General features: G+C 38.7%; 1 protein-coding gene across 3 annotated transcripts in view; it reads left to right on the top strand.

Moving 5' to 3' along the window:
- rhbdl1 (rhomboid, veinlet-like 1 (Drosophila)) overlaps positions 1–19,713 on the top strand; it is a 66,194-nt gene extending 46,481 nt beyond the window's left edge. For all 3 annotated transcript variants that reach the window (XM_055182017.2, XM_055182016.2, XM_055182015.2), the window contains 3 exons: positions 13,974–14,074; positions 14,960–15,020; positions 17,104–19,713. In XM_055182017.2, coding sequence (XP_055037992.1) covers positions 13,974–14,074; positions 14,960–15,020; positions 17,104–17,375 — 434 coding nt within the window. In that variant the 3' untranslated portion in view covers positions 17,376–19,713. The remainder of the gene's footprint in view (positions 1–13,973; positions 14,075–14,959; positions 15,021–17,103) is intronic.
- Positions 19,714–20,809: the final 1,096 nt, after the last annotated feature.

Below are 20,809 nucleotides of genomic sequence, written 5' to 3' on the forward strand. Positions count from 1 at the left end.
AAACTTAGTATATGTCCTTACAGTCATGACCTGAGGGTGCCTGCAACGTTTCGTCACAGCGCCACCTAGTGGTCACGAGATTCAAAAAATGCCTATTTTCGCTTATAACTACTTCAAACTTGAGCCTAAAATCATGAAGGTGGTCTTGTTAGATTCCTTGAGGCATGCCGAGTCAAACGATACCAAATGGTTTTTGGTCGGCCATTTTGTGTGTCGGCCATTTTGAATTTTTCTTTAAGTTCAAGTATTTCAGAAACGCAACTGTGTATTGTTATGAAACTTGGTATGGTTCATTACCTACATGTTCTGGGAGGACTTGTAAACTTTTCGGTGCCCCCTAGTGGTTAAGAGATTTGAAGCTATATCTCTGCATCTCTTTATCGTATTTACACCAAATTTGGTGGGTGTCATCACAATCAAGACCTGAGTCACAATTTATTTTTTGGTCAGTGCCCCCTAGTGGTCAAGTCATTTAAGGCTATATCTCTGCATCTCTTTATTGTATTTACACCAAATTTGGTGGGTGTCATCACAATCAAGACCTGAGTCACAATTTATTGTTTGGTTAGTGCCCCCTAGTGGTCAAGTCATTTAAGGCTATATCTCTGCATCTCTTTATTGTATTTACACCAAATTTGGTGGGTGTCATCACAATCAAGACCTGAGTCACAATTAATTGTTTGGTTAGTGCCCCCTAGTGGTCAAGTCATTTAAGGCTATATCTCTGTATTGCTTTATCATATTTACACTAAATTTGGTATGTGTCATCACAGTCATGACCTGAGGCACCATCTATTGTTTCTGCACCGCGCCACATAGTGGTCTCAAGATACAAAAAATTGCTATTTTTTTCCTAAAACTAATGCAAACTTAGATCTTAAATCATGACAGTCATCACGTATGAATCATTTTTTGCCATGTTTGGCTTGACCCCGGTATCGCTGCTTGCAGCTATATTTATTATTAGTTATTCTTCTTCCGCCATTGCGGTCTATGGCAGCCCATAGAACCGTACGTAGGAAAGTTATGAAATTTTGCACACTGATAAAGGACAGTACAATGTGTCCCCACAGCAAATTTGGAGTCTCTATGTCTAACCCGCTAGTGCCACCAACAGTCCAAAGTTGCACTTATGTTTTTGCTTATAACTTCTGACCCGTAAGTCCTAGAATCGAAATTCTTGTTTCCTCTGATTCCTTGGCTCAAGACGATTCAAATGGACCCTATCTCGTCATTTTCCGTCATGAAAAAATTTCCGCCATTTTGAATTATTCGTGAAACCTACTTTTGCGAACTCGTCCTAGAGCTTTTGCCCGATTGCCACGAAAATTGGTATGTATCATCTTGAGACAGTCATGGCAAAAAGTTATCAAAAGAATTTCGATACAGCAATCCGTTGTCGTATACCACCTTAACGAAGTTTACGTAGAGCGCAAAAAAAACAGATTTTAGGCTGTATCTTCGTTAAACTTAGGACTATTGACACGATACTTGGTACTTGTGATGCCAGTCAGGAACTGAGGGTGCATGCACAGTTTCGTTGCAGCGCCACCTAGTGGCCAGACGAATGTTTTATACGCCTATAACTTTGGCTGTGAGCAACTTTTTTTCACGGGACTTATTTTCTTGGAGTTATGAATAGTTGCCGAGTCCAACGATACCAAACATGCCAGAATTCGCCTTACGGTTAACCCTGTGCAGCAAAATAGCACTTAAAAAACACGCGTGAATATCTCCGCGAGCGTTTTTCCGATCGACTCGAAAACACCATAGGAAGAAACTAACCTTACCTTCTGAACAAAAAGTTCTATTGGCGTTATATTAAAATTTCCATCAGAAATGGCCGAAAATTGCAAAAAACGAAAAATTACCTTTAAATTTTGTGTTTTTTATACATAAATGGTTGTAACTTTGTGATGAAAAGAGATTTTTTCACCAGATTTGATACGCTGATGTATGAGCACAGTCTGAGGCCACACAAAAATAATTGTATGCTTTCACCACTAGATGGCCTTAAAATTGAACAAAACCTTTGATAACAAGCCAGCCTTATGGTCATACAACTGTTTCTTAACTAAACTAGAGTGTATAGTCATTAAACTAGCTAGATGTAACACAATCATGACCTAATGTTGCATGCACAATTTTGTCATTGCGCCACCTACTGGTTTTTAGATAGAATATGGTATTTTTGCCTAAAACTACTGCAACAACACATCTAAAACCATGAGTCATCGTGGATTATGCCTTTCATAGCTTTGACTATAATCACTGGTGGTTGCCAATTCACTCCCCTTCAACCATTGAAAATACCTTATCAACCGTTTTTGCAAAAACTATATCTCTGCATCAGAACATCGTAGAGACACGGGGATAGTCTCTTTTGACTAGTTAAACTTGTTGTAACATGATGTGACCCATGTTTTGCCACTGCAAACACCACTCACATGTCTTTCAGTGCTCTAATGTTCCATGATTGTCAATAACAGAAGGACGATTGCAGTAGACAAGAACTTAGATTATTTTTGTTGATAACTTTTTTGTTTTTTCATCTAAAATTATTAGGTTTACCTAGAATCTTCAATCTGCTTATCCAATCTCAATTTTACATCCTTTTTTGCCCTTTTCGGCTTGACCCCGGCATTGCTGCTTGCAGCTATATTTTCATCTAAAATTATTAGGTTTACCTAGGTTCTTCAAACTGCTTATCCAATCTCAATTTTACATCCTTTTGTGCCCTTTTCGGCTTGACCCCGGCATTGCTGCTTGCAGCTATATTTAGGGGTCAAGCCACGAAGTGGCGTAGACACCTATTGTTTCTGTTAGTTTTCTTATTATTATTATTCAGTTTCTTGTTCTTCCGCCATTGAAGTCAATGGCAGCCCATAGAACCGTACGTAGGAAAGTTATGAAATTTGGCACACATGTAGAGGACAGTCTCAGAAGTTACTATAGCAACAATGGTGTGTCTGACTCAAACCCTCTAGCGCCACCAACAGTCCAAATATCCACTTATGTTCATGCTCATAACTTCTGACCCGTGAGTCCTAGAAACTAAATTCTTGTTTCCTCTGAATCCTTTGCTCATGATGATTCAAATGCACACATTGATGTCATTTGTGTCATGCACATCTTTCCGCCATTTTGAATTTTTCGTAAAACCTACTTTTTCGAACTCCTCCTAGACCGTTTGTCCGATTTGCATGTCCTTTGGTATGTAGCATCTAGAGACACCCAAGACAAAAAGTTATCAAAAGCTTTTTGATAGACCAATGCGTTCTCGTATAAACTGACAACATATATGGCGGCGAGCACGCCAAAACGGACGTAAGGCCTTATCTTCGCAAAACTTTATTGTATCGACACGAAACTTGGTATATGTCATAACAGTCTTGACCTGAGGGTGCCTGCAACGTTTCGTCACAGCGCCACCTAGTGGTCACGAGATTCGAAAAATGCCTATTTTCGCTTATAACTACTTCAAACTTGAGTCTAAAATCATGAAGGTGGTCTTGTTAGCTTCCTTGAGGCATGCCGAGTCAAACAATACCAAACGGTTTTTCGGTCGGCCATTTTGGGTGTCGGCCATTTTGAATTTTCTCATTAAGTTCAGTATTTCACAAACAGAATGGCGTATCGCTACGAAATTTGGCATGGTTCATCAGTGACATGTTCTGAGCGCACCTATAAATCTTTAGGACGGCGCCACCTAGTGGTCAGGATATGTCAAAAAAATGTTTTAAATCTTTATATCATTTGATTAAATTGCCACTATGACATAAGACTTCACTCTATTGATTCCTTGGCTAATGCTGAGTCCGACTGTACCCAATATGTCTGAGTCAAACCTACTTCCTGTCGGCCATTTTGAATTATATTGAACACGTACTTTTTCGAACTCCTCCTAGAGCGCTCGTGTGATTGGCTTGATTTTTGGTATGCATCATCTAGAGACACTCTAGACAAAAAGTTATCAAAAGATTTTCGGTAGATCTATCCGTTGTCGTATAACACATCAAAGAATGCGAGGGCGAGCACGCCAAAATGTGTTTAAGCCTGTATCTTTGCAAAACTTTTGCGTATTAATATGAGACTTGGTATATGTCATAACAGTGATGACCTGAAGGCGCATGCACCATTTCGTCACACTGCCCCCTACTGGTCACGAGATATAAAAAATTTCTATTTTTGCTTATAACTACTGCAAATTTGAATGTAAAATTATGAGACTGGTCTTATTAGATTTCGTGAGGCATGCCGAGTCAAACGATACCAAATGGTTTTTGGTCGGCCATTTTGTGTGTCGGCCATTTTGAATTTTTCTTTAAGTTCAAGTATTTCAGAAACGCAATTGCGTATTGTTATGAAACTTGGTATGGTTCATCAGCAACATGTTCTGGGAGGACTTGTAAACGTTTCGGTGCCCCCTAGTGGTCAAGAGATTTGAAGCTTTATCTCTGCATCTCATTATCGTATTTACACCAAATTTGGTGGGTGTCATCACAATCAAGACCTAAGTCACCTTCTATTGTTTTGGTCTGTGCCCCCTAGTGGTCAAGTCATTTAAGGCTATATCTCCGTATCGCTTTATCGTATTTACATTAAATTTGGTATGTGTCATCACAGTCATGACCTGAGACACCATCTATTGTTTCGGCACAGCGCCACCTAGTGGTCTCAATATACGAAAAAATTGCTTTTTTTCATAAAACTAATGCAAACTTAGATCTTAAATCATGACAGTCATCACGTATGAATAATTTTTTGCCATGTTTGGCTTGACCCCGGTATCGCTGCTTGCAGCTATATTTAGGGGTCAAGCCCCGAAGGGGCGTAGAACCCTATTGTTATTGTTAGTTTTCTTATTATTATTATTATTATTATTCTTCCTCTTCCGCCATTGAAGTCAATGGCAGCCCATAGAACCGTACATTGGAAAGTTATGAAATTTGGCACACATGTACAGGACAGTCTCAGAAGTTACTATAGCAAATTCGGTGTGTCTAACTCAAACTCTCTAGCGCCACCAACAGTCCAAAAGTCCACTTATGTTCATGCTCATAACTTCTGACCCGTGAGTCCTAGAAACTAAATTCTTGTTTCCTCTGAATCCTTGGCTCATGTTGATTCAATTGCATACATTGATGTCATTTGTGTCATGCACATCTTTCCGCCATTTTGAATTTTCCGTAAAACCTACTTTTTCGAACTCCTCCTAGAGCGTTCGTCCGATTTGCATGTCCTTTGGTATGTAGCATCTAGAGACACCCCAGACAAAAAGTTATCAAAAGCTTTTTTATAGACCAATGCGTTCTCGTATAAATTGACAACATATATGGCGGCGAGCACGCCAAAACGGACGTGAGGCTGTATCTTTGCAAAACTTTATTGTATCGACACGAAACTTGGTATATGTCATTACAGTCTTGACCTGAGGGTGCCTGCAACGTTTCGTCACAGCGCCACCTAGTGGTCACGAGATTCGAAAAATGCCTATTTTCGCATATAACTACTTCAAACTTGAGTCTAAAATCATGAAGGTGGTCTTGTTAGATTCCTTGAGGCATGCCGAGTCAAACGATACCAAACGGTTTTCGGTCGGCCATTTTTGGTGTCGGCCATTTTGAATTTTCTCATTAAGTTCAGTATTTCACAAACAGAATGGCGTATCGCTACGAAATTTGGCATGGTTTATCAGTGACATGTTCTGAGTGCACCTATAAATCTTTAGGACGGCGCCACCTAGTGGTCAGGATATGTAAATCAATTGTTTAAAATCTTTATATAATTTGATTAAATTGCCACTATGACATAAGACTTCACTCAATTGATTCCTTGGCTCATGCTGAGTCCGACTGTACCAAATATGTCTGAGTCAAACCTACTTCCTGTCGGCCATTTTAAATTATATTGAACACCTACTTTTTCGAACTCCTCCTAGAGCGCTCCTTTGATTGGCTTGATTTTTGGTAGGCATCATCTAGAGACACTCCAGACAAAAAGTTATCAAAAGCTTTTCGGTAGACCTATCCATTGTCGTATAACGCATCAAAGAATGCGAGGGCGAGCACGCCAAAATGTGTTTGAGCCTGTATCTTCGCAAAACTTTTGCGTATTAATATGAGACTTGGTATATGTCATAACAGTGATGACCTGAGGGTGCATGCACCATTTCGTCACACTGCCCCCTACTGGTCACGAGATATAAAAATGTCTATTTTTGCTTATAACTACTGCAAATTTGAATGTAAAATTATGAGGCTGGTCTTGTAAGATTTCGTGAGGCATGGCGAGTCAAACGATACCAAATGGTTTTTGGTCGGCCATTTTGTGTGTCGGCCATTTTGAATTTTTCTTTAAGTTCAAGTATTTCAGAAACGCAATTGCGTATTGTTATGAAACTTGGTATAGTTCATCAGCAACACGTTCTGGGAGGACTTGTAAACTTTCCGGTGCCCCCTAGTGGTCAAGAGATTTGAAGCTATATCTCTGCATCTCTTTATCGTATTTACACCAAATTTGGTGGGTGTCATCACAATCAAGACCTGAGTCACAATTAATTTTTTGGTCAGTGCCCCCTAGTGGTCAAGTCATTTAAGGCTATATCTCTGCATCTCTTTATTGTATTTACACCAAATTTGGTGGGTGTCATCACAATCAAGACCTGAGTCACAATTTATTTTTTGGTGAGTGCCCCCTAGTGGTCAAGTCATTTAAGGATATATCTCTGCATCTCTTTATTGTATTCACACCAAATTTGGTGGGTGTCATCACAATCAAGACCTGAGTCACAATTTATTTTTTGGTCAGTGACCCCTAGTGGTCAATGCAATTAAAGGTTATATCTCCGTATCGCTTTATTGTATTTACACTAAATTTGGTAGGTGTCATCACAGTCATGACCTGAGGCACCATCTATTCTTTTGGCACAGTGCCACCTAGTGGTCTCAAGATACAAAAAAATTGCTTTTTTTCATAAAACTAATGCAAACTTAGATGTTAAATCATGGCAGTCATCACGTATGAATCATTTTTTGCCATGTTTGGCTTGACCCCGGTATCGCTGCTTGCAGCTATATTTATTATTATTATTCATCCTTGTTCTTCCGCCATTGAAGTCAATGGCAGCCCATAGAACCATACGTAGGAAAGTTATAAAATTTGGCACACATGTAGAGGACAGTCTTAGAAGTTACTATAGCAACATTGGTGTGTCTAACTCAAACCCTCTAGCGCCACCAACAGTCCAAAAATCCACTCATGTTCATGCTCATAACTTCTGACTCGTGAGTCCTAGAAACTAAATTCTTGTTTCCTCTGAATCCTTGGCTCATGATAATTCAATTGCACACATTGATTTCATTTGTGTCATGCACATCTTTCCGCCATTTTGAATTTTCCGTAAAACCTACTTTTTCGAACTCCTCCTAGAGCGTTTGTCCGATTTGCATGTCCTTTGGTATCTAGCATCCAGAGACACCCCTGACAAAAAGTTATCAAAAGCTTTTTGATAGACCAATGCGTTCTCGTATACCGTGACAACATATACGGCGGCGAGCACGCCAAAACAGACGTGAGGCCGTATCTTCGCAACACTTTGGTGTATCGACACGAAACTTGGTATATGTCATTACAGTCTTGACCTGAGGGTGCCTGCAACGTTTCGTCACAGCGCCACCTAGTGGTCACGAGATTCGAAAAATGCTTATTTTCGCTTATAACTACTTCAAACTTGAGTCTAAAATCACGAAGGTGGTCTTGTTAGATTCCTTGAGGCATGTCGAGTCAAACGATACCAAACGGTTTTCGGTCGGCCATTTTGGGTGTCGGCCATTTTGAATTTTCTCATTTAGTTCAGTATTTCACAAACAGAATGGCGTATCGCTACGAAATTTGGCATGGTTCATCAGTGACATGTTCTGAGCGCACCTATAAATCTTTAGGACGGCGCCACCTAGTGGTCAGGATATGTAAAGAAATTGTTTAAAATCTTTATATCATTTGATTTATTTGCCACACTGACATGAGACTTCACTCTATTGATTTCTTGGCTCGTGCCGAGTCCGACTGTACCAAATATGTTAGAGTCAAACCTACTTCCTGTCGGCCATTTTGAATTATATTGAACACTTACTTTTTCGAACTCCTCCTAGAGCGCTTGTTTGACTGGCTTGATTTTTGGTACGCATCATCTAGAGACACTCCAGACAAAAAGTTATCAAAAGCTTTTTGGTAGACCTATCCGTTGTCGTATAACGCATCAAAGAATGCGAGGGCGAGCACGCCAAAATGTGTTTGAGCCTGTATCTTCGCAAAACTTTTGTGTATTGATATGAGACTTGGTATATGTCATAACAGTGATGACCTGAGGGTGCATGCACCATTTCATCACACTGCCCCCTATTGGTCACGAGTTATAAAAAATGTACCTTTTTGCTTATAACTACTGCAAACTTGAATGTAAAATTATGAGACTGGTCTTGTTAGATTTCGTGAGGCATGCCGAGTCAAACGATACCAAATGGTTTTTGGTCGGCCATTTTATGTGTCGGCCATTTTAATTTCTTTCTTTAAGTTCAAGTATTTTATAAACGCAATTGCGTATTGTTATGAAACTTGGTATGGTTCATCAACAACATGTTCTGGGAGGACTTGTAAACTTTTCGGCGCCCCCTAGTGGTCAAGAGATTTGAAGCTATATCTCTGCATCTCTTTAACGTATTTACACCAAATTTGGTGGGAGTCATCACAATCAAGACCTGAGTCACAATTTATTGTTTGGTCAGTGCCCCCTAGTGGTCAAGTCATTTAAGGCTATATCTCCGTATCGCTTTATCGTATTTACACTAAATTTGGTATGTGTCATCACAGTCATGACCTGAGGCACCATCTATTGTTTCGGCACAGCGCCACCTAGTGGTCTCAAGATACGAAAAAATTCATAAAACTAATGCAAACTTAGATCTTAAATCATGACAGTCATCACGTATGAATCATTTTTTGCCATGTTTGGCTTGACCCCGGTATCGCTGCTTGCAGCTATATTTTCTCAAAGGTTACTCTAAAATGTTTCATAGCTTAGACATGTGTTTATTTTTTAAATAGCATACTATGCAAAGCTGCAGCGTTGATGTATTGTTATAGGCCAAAAACAAAGTTAGCATTTTTGCACTTTTGGTTCCCTCATCCCACCAGAGTATGTGAGCGGTGCGGAGTGGGAGCGGAGCGAGGAGTGGAGTAATTTTGCCAGGAGCGAGGAGCGTTTTTTTTAAATGTCGGAGCGTTGTGATTTTCTCTCGCTCCGAAAACGCTCCACTATCGCTCAGTTACGAGTCACAACTCGTCAGACTCCGGACCAAACCACTGTGAGAAAACAGAGGGGAACTTAAAATGTTTCTTAACATATTTTGCATTCGTTTGCATTTGTGTTGTTGTCTAGTACTTTCACAAACATTTATATACAGGGCTTGACATTAAAGGTGGAAAAGAGGATGTTTGTTTAATATATTTTTGCAATATTACCTGAAACTGTCTTTACTAAATGATAAAAGACTATTTATTAGGCGCACTGAAAGTAATAAAATTAATATATGTCATCTGTGCATAAGGTAGGGCCTTATAAACATCAGCCAATCGTTGATGCAATCATCGCAATCATCATTGGCCCTCTGGCTTGTCAATCACTGCCATTACGTTTCTTGCGAGAGACGTGCGCGCTCCAGTAACGTTACACGAGTGACGCATGCGCATAGCGCATGAAACTCCGTCTTAAGTTTCGGTTTGTTTTCATTTTCGCTCCTGCTTTCCTCCTCGAATCTGCACCATGGAAGAGAAGAAACCCGAAATAGGACGCAAAAGAAAGAGTTTTTAAGTCGCTGAGAAGAGGAGAAAATTGTCAGAAGAATGTTATCTAACCAGAGTCGTTAGTGGAGAAACATTTCATCACTGGAGAGCAATGAAGGAACAGAGAGGTGTCAGACGCGCAGGTCGCAAAAATTCTCTTCGACAGGTAACTTAACAGTGATTATTCTTTCTTTGTGGAATAATTATTGTTGTACTGTTATTCAGGTATATCGACGTTGTTCTTGTACTGTAGTTGTAAGTGACCAGTCTGCTACATGCTAGTTGAAATGGGAGTAGCGTCGACTGATCTAACTTTACGTCTTATGTGTTTATTATCATAATCTTTTCACATAATGAATCCACTGACGCGACACAGCATATGTCAGTGGTAAACAAACACTCGTGTTCAAATACTCGTGCACGAGTTATGGAAGGCGTTTCCTAGAAATGAGCTGTAAGGAGGGAGGCTGTTCTTGCGCATGCGCTTATTTAAAAAACTCATTAACGGTCTTTGGATTCTCAGTCGGCGGAAACATCCTCTTTTGCGCCTTTAACACCTGCCAACCCGCCAAATGCGGGTAGATTCGGATGTGGCGGGTAAGACAGCCAATCCAACTAGCCACTTTGGCAGGTTGAATATAATTTTTTAATTGTAGTTTTCTTAAAAGTAATGCGAAATGATAAACAATACGCAATGCGACACTGGGAAACTACAACTTCCATGAGCACTCTGCACCAAGCGCAACGCACAGAGACCATTTGACACGCGCGTGATCAGCGGAGCGTTTCGGACCAAAGCCCCACATTCCAGAGAGCGCGCGAGAGCTGATGGATTTGCGAATGAATAGAGGACGCAGTCAGAGCGCATACACACTTCGGGAAATATAGAACAATTGCATTGAAGTGATTGAAGAGATATAAATTGCGTGCACACTCTCAGGACAAGAGCGGATAGCCTGCCTGCAAAAGCTCATTTTTCTTAAAGTGAATGCAGCATTGGATATATAGCTTTAATTAAAAATATGTTCAGCCAGCCAGCATTTGTTTTGTTCAGATTCAGAATAGTTCTAGTATTAATATAAAAGTTGGCTTAAAGTGAAGGCAGTAGACTATTATATTTTTTCGTTTGGCTATTTGTCTAAATTAATATTTTAGTTTGTGATTTATTTCTTTGATTTAATGTAATGTTTTTCGTTTGATAATTTCGTTTATATGAGGTTTTTCATTTAATCATTTATTTAATTTTAACACATTTTTTTGTTTTGCTTTGTTTAAAAGTGAGGTAAATGATAGCTTAATTTGGGCTAATATTAGCTACTATTTCAGTATGTGATGTTCTTTACTTAATAACTGCGTATAAAATAAAAATATGTTCAACCAGCCAGCATTTGTTTTGTTCAGAATAGTTCTAATTAATAGCCTATTTATGTTGGCATAAAGGCAGTAGCCCTATATTTTTTCGTTTGGCTATTTGTTTAAATGAATATTTTAGTTTGTAATTTCTTTCTTTGATTTAATGTAATGTTTTTCGTTTGATAATTTATTTTATATGAGGTTTTTCATTTAATCATTTATTTAATTTCAACACATTTTTTGTTTTGCTTTGTTTAAAAGTGAGCTAAATGATAGCCCAATTTGGGCTAATATTAGCTACTGTTTCAAATTCCAATATATGATGTTCTTCTATTAGTACTGCATATTAGTTTTTTTTATATATATAAAAATTTGCCGTAGAGCGAAAACGGAGCGATACGTAAGTAAGGACGGCGCGGGGAGTGAGCGAGGAGCGGAAAATTGTATACCCAGAGCGGAGCTTGAGCGGAGTAATTATGAAATGCTTTGAGCGCGGAGCGCAAATTCTTTCCACTCCACTCCGCTCACATACTCTGCATCCCACCCATATGGCAAAAAATATTTTTGAATAAAAACATTTATATATTTTTTTTAAATTACCCAAAAATATTTTTGTGTTTACAAATGTATACAAAGTAATTACAAAATATGTTTTACCATTATATTTTTGGGCCATTTTGGGGATATTTTCAAATATATTTTAAAGATAAATATATTTTAAAGCATTTATTTAGCACATATTACAAGGAAATATATATTGGAAGAAAACCTTTGTTTATGTTACAAACCTGTAAAAATAATAGATTTGAAACGGTTAAAATTAAATATATTTTTTATAATATAAATATCTTTAAAAGAATACTTTTTAAAAATGAACTTCACTATTATAATATATTAAAATTGGAAGAGAGATTGGGTTAAAATATATTAAGCATATTTTTAAAAAATTGTTGGGGTTTTTGAATTTAGATTTGCTTAAACGCCTTTAATAAGATCTTGGGGCTAACACGTTTGATTCTACAACATAAAAAACCCCACTCATGATTTTTTAAAATGTTTTTGGGGCGGTTTCCCAGACGTTGCTTATCCTAGTCCCAGACTAAAATGCATGTTTAAGCTGCTTTAATTTAAAACATTTTGCACTGACACATCTTAACATATATCAGTGTCATTGTTTTGTCTCAAGATGCACACCAGTATTGTTTTTTGTAAGGTATGTTTGTAAAATCTACTTAAATGTCCTAAACTAAGGCCTAGTCTTGGATTAATCTAAACCTTGTCTGGGAAACTGACCCTTTATTTTTATTTAAAGTCGCTATGAAATATGACAAATATGAAATACGCCGACTACGTTTCCCCCTATTGGACGCAGTTTTACTAATAGGAGTACTATGAAAAGTTGCCTGTGTCCATTTCTGTGTATTTAAACGCTCGTTTTTTGGGGTCGACAGCTTATAAAAACTTATTTACAGATTAAAATTAAAAACAGATTAATACCTAAAAGCTGCTGTGTGACAAGGTGTACATCTAACAAACCAAAAAAACCAAATACGTTTTTATAAGCTGTCAACTTCAAAAAAACGAGCGTTTAAAGACACAGAAATGGAAACAGGCAACTTTTCATAGTACTCCTATTAGTAAAACTGCGTCCAATAGGGGGAAACGTAGTCGGCGATCCACTTTATTCTCCTAAAAGACTGGGTTTTACGGCTCGGCAACTTATAAAAACTTATTTCTGGGTTCTTTGGCTTGTTAGCTGTACATATTGTCACACAGCAGCTTTTAGACATTATTCAGTTTTTTGTTATAAGCCAGAAATGACAAGGAGGCGGCTTCTCGCAATACAAAGTCAATGGAGACGGTTGGATTGTTTTCCCCCCCGGTGGGCGTGGTTTTCAGGTTATGACGCGCTGCGCTCTGTCTCTATAGGAATATTGTAGTGTTTTTTTTAAATAAATGATTTAACTTTGGACTTCATAAAATCTTTTATCAGAGACATTACCATCATAGATTGTAAAAAATATGGACGTAGTGTCCATGACTTCACCCATAGGTTTGTAAAGAGCATTTTTGAAGCCAATAGTTGCCGGAGCCTGCCGTCGTCATCTTGGCAGCGCGTCATCGCGCAACAATCATGGACATCCGAAAAATGGGTAAAGAGGCGGGATGTGGTCGAAGCTCAGGTGACTGACAGTAATTATGCAGAACTTTAAGGCTTAATATAATTTAACAGGTGAGTTACAAAAAAATTCACCCTCCTCACAGTTGTCATGAAGGGCAAAATAAGCAATATAGACCAAACCACTTTTTTGTACCAGGCTGTAAACACATTTATTTCTGCTGTAAAGTTGGGCATTTTTACATGGCTATAAAAAATCTAATAGATTTTTTTGCCGAGGGAATCCGTGTAAAGCTAACTTCTGGGTTGGCCTACAAAAATATGTCATCCCAGTGGTGTTTTATTGTTGAAAATTGGAAATTCCGACTTTCCGAGTTGATTGTAATGCAACACATGAGAGTAGAGCTATAAATCAGTATGTTTCCTCCTGTGACCACATCATAAACATTAATCTACTTCATTACATTCATCTCATGGGTCAATAAACGTGGCACCAGTAAAACACTTTGTAATAATCTCCAAATGAATCAGGGACACCAGGCCACATGCACGTGCAAATGAAATATGACAAATCATTTCAATCATTCACGTGAATTGCTGTATATGAATGTGTGAACGTCTGAATCAAACTAAACAGTGTTTTTGTTTCTTCACTAAGGTTCATTGACGGTGTCCATCACGGATATGCGGGCTCCGGTGGTGGGCGGGTCCGGAGGGGTCTACGCGCTCTGTTCGGCACATCTCGCTAACGTTGTCATGGTAACTAACACTAACCGTCGTCAGGGCGACTTCTGTCAGAATGAATGAAAAAGGCAGAGCAGGCAGAGGAAGAAATTGAGATGGCGAGATGCCTGATGGAAGCTTCGCATTACGGCATCCCTGAAGAATTATGAGTTTGTAATTGTTGGCACGCCGACAGATAAAAACAGACCTGAGAGAGTCGTAAAGTCTTTATTTGTCCTCCGTGTGCCGGTGGATACGTTTAAATGTTTCCTCTTCCCTCATACTGTGTTATTATGGAAATTTAAGTGCTTTTTAATTTGTATGGAGTGAAATTAAAAGAGTGCTTCTTATTGAACACAGCTGGCACTTCTTTGTGGCATCCTGCTATAGGCATTAACAATACATTTACACTCATCTCTTAGTTTGTATAAACAATTTAACATTTTATTTACATTTATGGACTTATAGTGGAAGTCCGATTAACTGATTAAATACACACTGCTTAGGAATAAGACTTGTATAGGGACAAAGTTTAGATTATTCCAGGACTAGGCCTTAGTTATAGTAAGTATTTATAGCATAATAAACCAATACTGGTGTGCAATACTTTTTAAGATATGTCAGTGTAAGACGTTTTTAAGGCTCAAACATGCATTTTAGTCTGAAACTAAGATAAGCCCTCTCCGGGAAAGCGCCCGTTTATGATAGGATGTGTTAACCTGAGACTAGCGTAAACTTAACTATGCATATTAATTATTTTTGATAATCATATCAAGTCTTGATCTTGCAAAGTCAGGCCTAGGTCAACATATTTTTTGGGTCCTACCCAACATATGTACCCAAATGTACCCAAGTCTTTGCCCCAGTCATAATCAACCCCTAAGAAATTGTACAATAAAAGTGTGTGTGTGTGTCTTTCAGAACTGGGCAGGCATGAAGTGTCCATACAAGCTGCTCCGGATGATTCTTGCACTGGTTTGCAGTAAGTAACTTGACTAGTTTTACATTACATATACCAGTCCTTCCAGAAAAACACAAAGTTTTTTTGTGATTGTAGCAGGTAAAAATCTTTGATCTGCGGCACATCTTCTTAAAAAATGTGATGGAGTTTGCAGGATATTTATGCAAATTGATGCTATGAAATTGCGGGAACCTGCAAAAACGTTTGCTGCTTTTCAATGTTGTTAATTTTACATAGTCACGTCACTTCATAACGTTCCTATGGCAACAGGGGACATGGTTGCGCTTGTGTGAAGTTAATGCAGGGATTATAAAATCATGCAAGCCCCACATATTTTGCGCATGGAAATCTGCAATTTATGCTGCAAAAGTGCGGCATATTTAAAAAATGCTGCCCCCGCATAAATATGGGGACTTTGGCTGATTATTCGTTTATGCTAACGTTATATGGCGTTTTTCTGGAGGGATTGATATATTCAATTCAATTTTATTTATATAGCGCAGAAAAGCGACAGATAGCACAACATAATACACGATAGCATAAGCAGTTAAATTTGATGCGGCTATAACTCAACATTATAAGCGAGCGTATTACTAATGTAACGTCTAGAAGAGGAAGCTAAGTTAAGCCCAAGAAGGCTGCCTCCCCGAGTTAAAAAAAACCCCTAGGAGAAAAAAAACCCGGGCTTTTTAGCAGAGGAAATATACATAACAATAACATCAAAGCATCAGTTTGATTTCAATCATTGATTTCAATCTTTGACATGACCTTTAGGGCTTGGTATATTTTTTATCTGCGTCCATCTCACGCACGCACGCGTCCACTCAGCTTTCAAAGCATAGACGGTTTCAGCAGTAACAACATAAACAAGCGGCTTTTCTTGAAACAAACGTAACCTCCGCTAAACTTTCGCAACGAATTAATAACAATAGAGTCGTTTATTTCTGATAACAAGCAAAATAAATAACAAGTAAATTACCTTTGTTAAAATCATGGCTAAAGCTTATCAAAAACTACACTGAACTAACATTACTGTGTAAAATTAATGTATACAATGTTAACTACAGATCGGCTGTCAAACCTCGCTTCACATAGGTCGTCTTTAGGAAACCAATACATTAGTTATTTTTGACGAGATATTTGTTCGAAAGTTCAGTTTAGCCACTAAATAAACAGTGACCGGAAGTTAAGTTTGCCCAGACGTGTAACCGTGACAGCACAAGTGCGTCCGATAAAATCGTCTATACTATGTGCGGATGGCTGCGTTCGACACATACCCAATACAGCACTAATTTGCGACATTTAAAGGATAGAAAAGTAGCAATTGCAAACAAAGTTTAGAACAAAAAACAAAGAGGAACGAAGAGCATGAAGTACTAGAGGAAGTTGGAATAGTATGAATATGGATAGTATGAATGAATTTGGACGTACTACATCTGTCGTCATAACAAGAAGTTAGTTGTTAACAGGAATGACATTAAACAAGCACAATTTAAACACAAGGGACAAAATAGAGCCGCGTTAGCCTTACTGCTTTCAGGCATTTTTGAATAAAACAACACCCCTCCGTCTTCTTCTTCGTTGGATAACTCCTCTCCTGGGGGATAGCAAGTGTCCAGCGCATGAACACTTCGGGATCTTGCTGAGAGTAGTAGCTCATCCGGGTACTTTTTTCCTACAGTTTTTCGAATACTATGAATTTGGACATACTACTTGCCTCGCCTACTTCTTTTCACCTACTATATAGTATGGAAGTAGGCAGTTTTAGAAGCAGCCTTTGGCTGCATAGATATGTATAAAGGCTAGATGTGTTACGGCGGAGTCTCTAACGTCATCACCTGGCGGCCATCTTACCACAGGCATCTCGCTCACTTGTAGCATTGTGTTTTAATGGTGCATGTACTTTTAAATGACCATAACTTGCTCAATTGTCTACCAATTTTCAAACGGTTTGGTTTCTTACAAACGTTATTAACGTGGCTATAATTCTGGATGCTTTAACATGTTTCATAAATGTTTTTGAGTTTATGTAGAAAACATACAAAATTAAATTTTCACAAGCAGGGTCACATATGCCTCTTTCTGTCCACCTGTCCATCTATAGTGAGTTCAGAAGTGGGCCGTGCCGTATGGTTACGTTTCTCACCGCCCCTCCCCTCCTCCGGACCTCAGCCCAGTTTCATGGCTCATCTGTCCGGCGCCGTGGTGGGAATCAGCATGGGTCTGCTCATCCTGCGCAGCTACGAGGAATCCCTGCATAAACAGTGTTCCTGGTGGGTTCTCATCCTCTCCTTCATCACCTTCCTCCTCTTCGCCATCTTTTGGAACATTTTCGCTTACGAGCTGCTCGGGGTACAAATCCCGCCCCCTCCCTGATGACACGCCCCGTGGCTGTGAAAAGCCACACCCCCAGACCTCCGATAACAGTCTGGTACATGTTCGAGCTCAGTCCACTCCGCTCGATCAGCAGCGGAAGAACGGAGGAACGTTGCGAAGCATATTCACATTCCATACAGACACAGTGAACATATATGGTGTGGTATTTTTTATGAACACTCCAAGGCAGCTGAAGGGTCTCGTGAGCTTATTCGAATGGACTGTCAGTGTATCATATAACAAACACACACACAAAACATTAAATTAGTTTTCTTCTCTGCGTGTGAATTCAGCCCGAGGCTTGTTCACGACGCCTTTCTATATTGTTTTGATGTGACAGCCTCATCTAAGCCTGTTACGCGCTACAGATACGATCAGTAATAGATGAAATAGCTTCAGTCGAACTGAGAAAAGCAAAACCTTACGCCCATAGAGGTATGCGAGGTTGATGATGTTATTTTGTAGTGTTTGTTGATGATCACATAAACGGCGTCTATTCAGTTTAACAAAAAGTAGAAAATTATACGATACAAAATTATCTTCTAGATCACGGTCTGATATTGAAAACGTTTTCTTTGACTTACTGTGATGCTACAGCCGAGAAGACAGAAACATGAGCTATTTTCCGAAAGTTATTTATCTGTACGACGGCTGTTCTGCCAAAATAAACATCAGCAAGTCTGTTTAGTTGAAATGCGATAAATTAAGTGAAAAATCGTTCAGTTACGCTGTCTAAGAACAAAGTCCCTTTAGGGAAGTCGCGCCACTTAGCGGCCATATTTGCAATGCCTCCGTGCAGTTTTAACAGTCATGCAAGACTAAAGTCCTGTCTACTTGAATGGAGAAAGACAGATATCTCTAAAATCGCAATTAAACGACATATTTCTAACCAACAATTAAGCCGTTTGCTTCTTAGCTCAAATTGCGCTAAAACACTTTTTACAAGGTCGTTTCAGCGCCTCACGACTACAGAGAATACTCCTCCCCCAGAGAATCATCAGTCTTTATCGATTGATGATTGGTTAATTTAACTGGAAGGCGGGGCTTTTTGAGCGTTGCATTGTCCCCTATTCATAATAAAAGCAGTGCTCAATCTTGTTATATCCAATATCTTTGCTAAGAAGGAAGCTGACAGTGACTGGGTTTCCATCGAAACATGAAGCAAATCTTTTTAAAATGCGCAAAAAAAAAGAAAAACAGACAAATGCGAATTAGGTGCTTTTCCATCAAGTTGTTCGAGCGAATTACGGTGGTATTGGTAACCAACAGTAAATAAAACCAGACACGCTTAGAAAATGGAGACAAGGATGCGTTTAGTTACGTTATACATTTACTAGCAGTGTAGCTTGTAATTGCCAAACTGAATGATGTGCACAGAAAAAGGAATCCAGAATTTTTGATGCAGGCACTAGCAGCAAGGGCATTGCGACAACATCAAGCACCATATATGGTAAAGACAACTTCGACGGAAACAGCTAGACGATCAGTCACGTGGGTTTAATGTTCGCTACGTCAGAATTTTCTCGGCAAATGCGTTTCCATCTCCCATTATTCGCATTTACTCTATATCGCATAAATCAAAAACCGCCTCAAGCAAGCGTAAAAAATTTGTATTCAAAATTTGACGTTTTTTATGCGATACTTCAAAGTAAGTGTGATGGAAATCCCCCAAGTGTTGGTATGGTCTCTTATCAAGACATTACATATACATTTATGCATTCGGCAGACGCTTTTATCCAAAGCGATCTCCAGTGCATTGCAAGGTATATATATTAGCAGTATGTGCGTTCTCTGAATCGAACCCACAACTTTTGCGCTGCTAACGCAAATCTCTACTACTGATCTAAACTAATTGTATTAAATTCTGCCTGACTGTATTTTAGACCATTGGAGCGTGTAATAATGGTTAGGACTAAGAATATTTACCTCATATAAAGTCAAGATTAACCATCAATTATTGATAAGCGTGCAAAACTTTGGATAAGGAAGCGATGGGGTATTTTATGAAATCCCATTAACTCTTACACAAAGCAAATAATTACACAATTCTGTAGTGCCAAAATATCATCCGCTAAGCTGCTAAAATAAATTAAACCGATTTTGCCGAAGGAAGCATTTATATAAGATTACTATCTTATCGCTTTGAGTTTCTTTTCATTTTCGAAAAGCACGACCGTGTGTTTGGTTGATGTCTCTGATGTTGTGTATTTTTTAATGCCATAGATCTATATTTATATTTATTCAGAGTGGTTGTCCTTGTGGGATCGTGGCGTTTGTAAAGCTTTTCTCAAACCAAATCGCCCTTGAAAACAGAAAGTGCGAACAGATAAAACTAATGTTTAATGAAAAAATACCCATCGGTTGTGCTCTGCCTGAAGGTCCGGATGATGTAACGTGTTTGAGGAAGTGGTTCCCAACCTTCAAGGTCAAGCATAGATGCAGATGATGTTCCACTAATAATTTAAATAAAAAATGTTTTATAAAACTCATATGCTAGCAATGCCAAGATAAGGTAGTTAAAATATAAAAGGTAGTATAGTTATATGCTAAAGGGTCGGGGGTCAGATATAAGAGTCTTATATGTACATTAGGGGGCCCATTAAGAATAAAGGTTGGGAACCACTGTTAAACTCAGCATGAAACAATATGTGACCCATTTTACTTTCAAAATGAACATTTCTGAGTGCTGCAAGATATTCAACAATGAAAAAAAGAATTGATTTCAATAATCAGAAACTGATAGGTTTGTGAATGTTGGACATTATACAGCAAAAAAGCGCAATGCAGTGATGAATTATATGTAATAAAGCCAGAAAGTAATAGGGGTTAATCTTGTTTTCATGTTGGCTTTAAAGGTGCACTGTGTAGATTTTAGCAGCAACTAGTGGTGAGATTGCGAATTGCAACCAACGGCTCAGTCCACCGCTCACCCCTCCCTTTAAAAGCACATAGAAAAGCTACGTTAGCCGCCACAAGACAAACATGTCATCGTCCAAGACAACACTGATAAAATGTGTTTTGTAAAAGCAGTTTGTCCGTTTAGGACTGTAGTAACATGGTGGTGCAAAATGGCGACTTCCATGTAGTGGACCCACGGTGTATGTAGATAAAAATGGCTCATTCTAATGCTGCGTAAATGCCGAACTTTGTGTCATACAAATTAAGAAGGTGAATAGCGTGTGTTCTTGCAGCAATCGTGTGCCTAATTCGCATCATCCCACACGAATTTGCATCTATTCGCGTCTTTGCATTGACTTTGTATGTAATCTACTTGCGCAAATCGTTGAATTGGCGTTTGGTGTCATGAGGTAATAATAACATAACGGTCCGTTATATACACACCTGAAAATATAGTTATGTATATTGTACTCCATTTCTCTCAATAGATTCTCCTAAAATGTACACACTGCACCTTTAAATCTTTTTCTGATTGT

Source organism: Misgurnus anguillicaudatus, chromosome 25 (genome assembly GCF_027580225.2).
Source record: "Misgurnus anguillicaudatus chromosome 25, ASM2758022v2, whole genome shotgun sequence".
Taxonomy (NCBI): domain Eukaryota; kingdom Metazoa; phylum Chordata; class Actinopteri; order Cypriniformes; family Cobitidae; genus Misgurnus; species Misgurnus anguillicaudatus.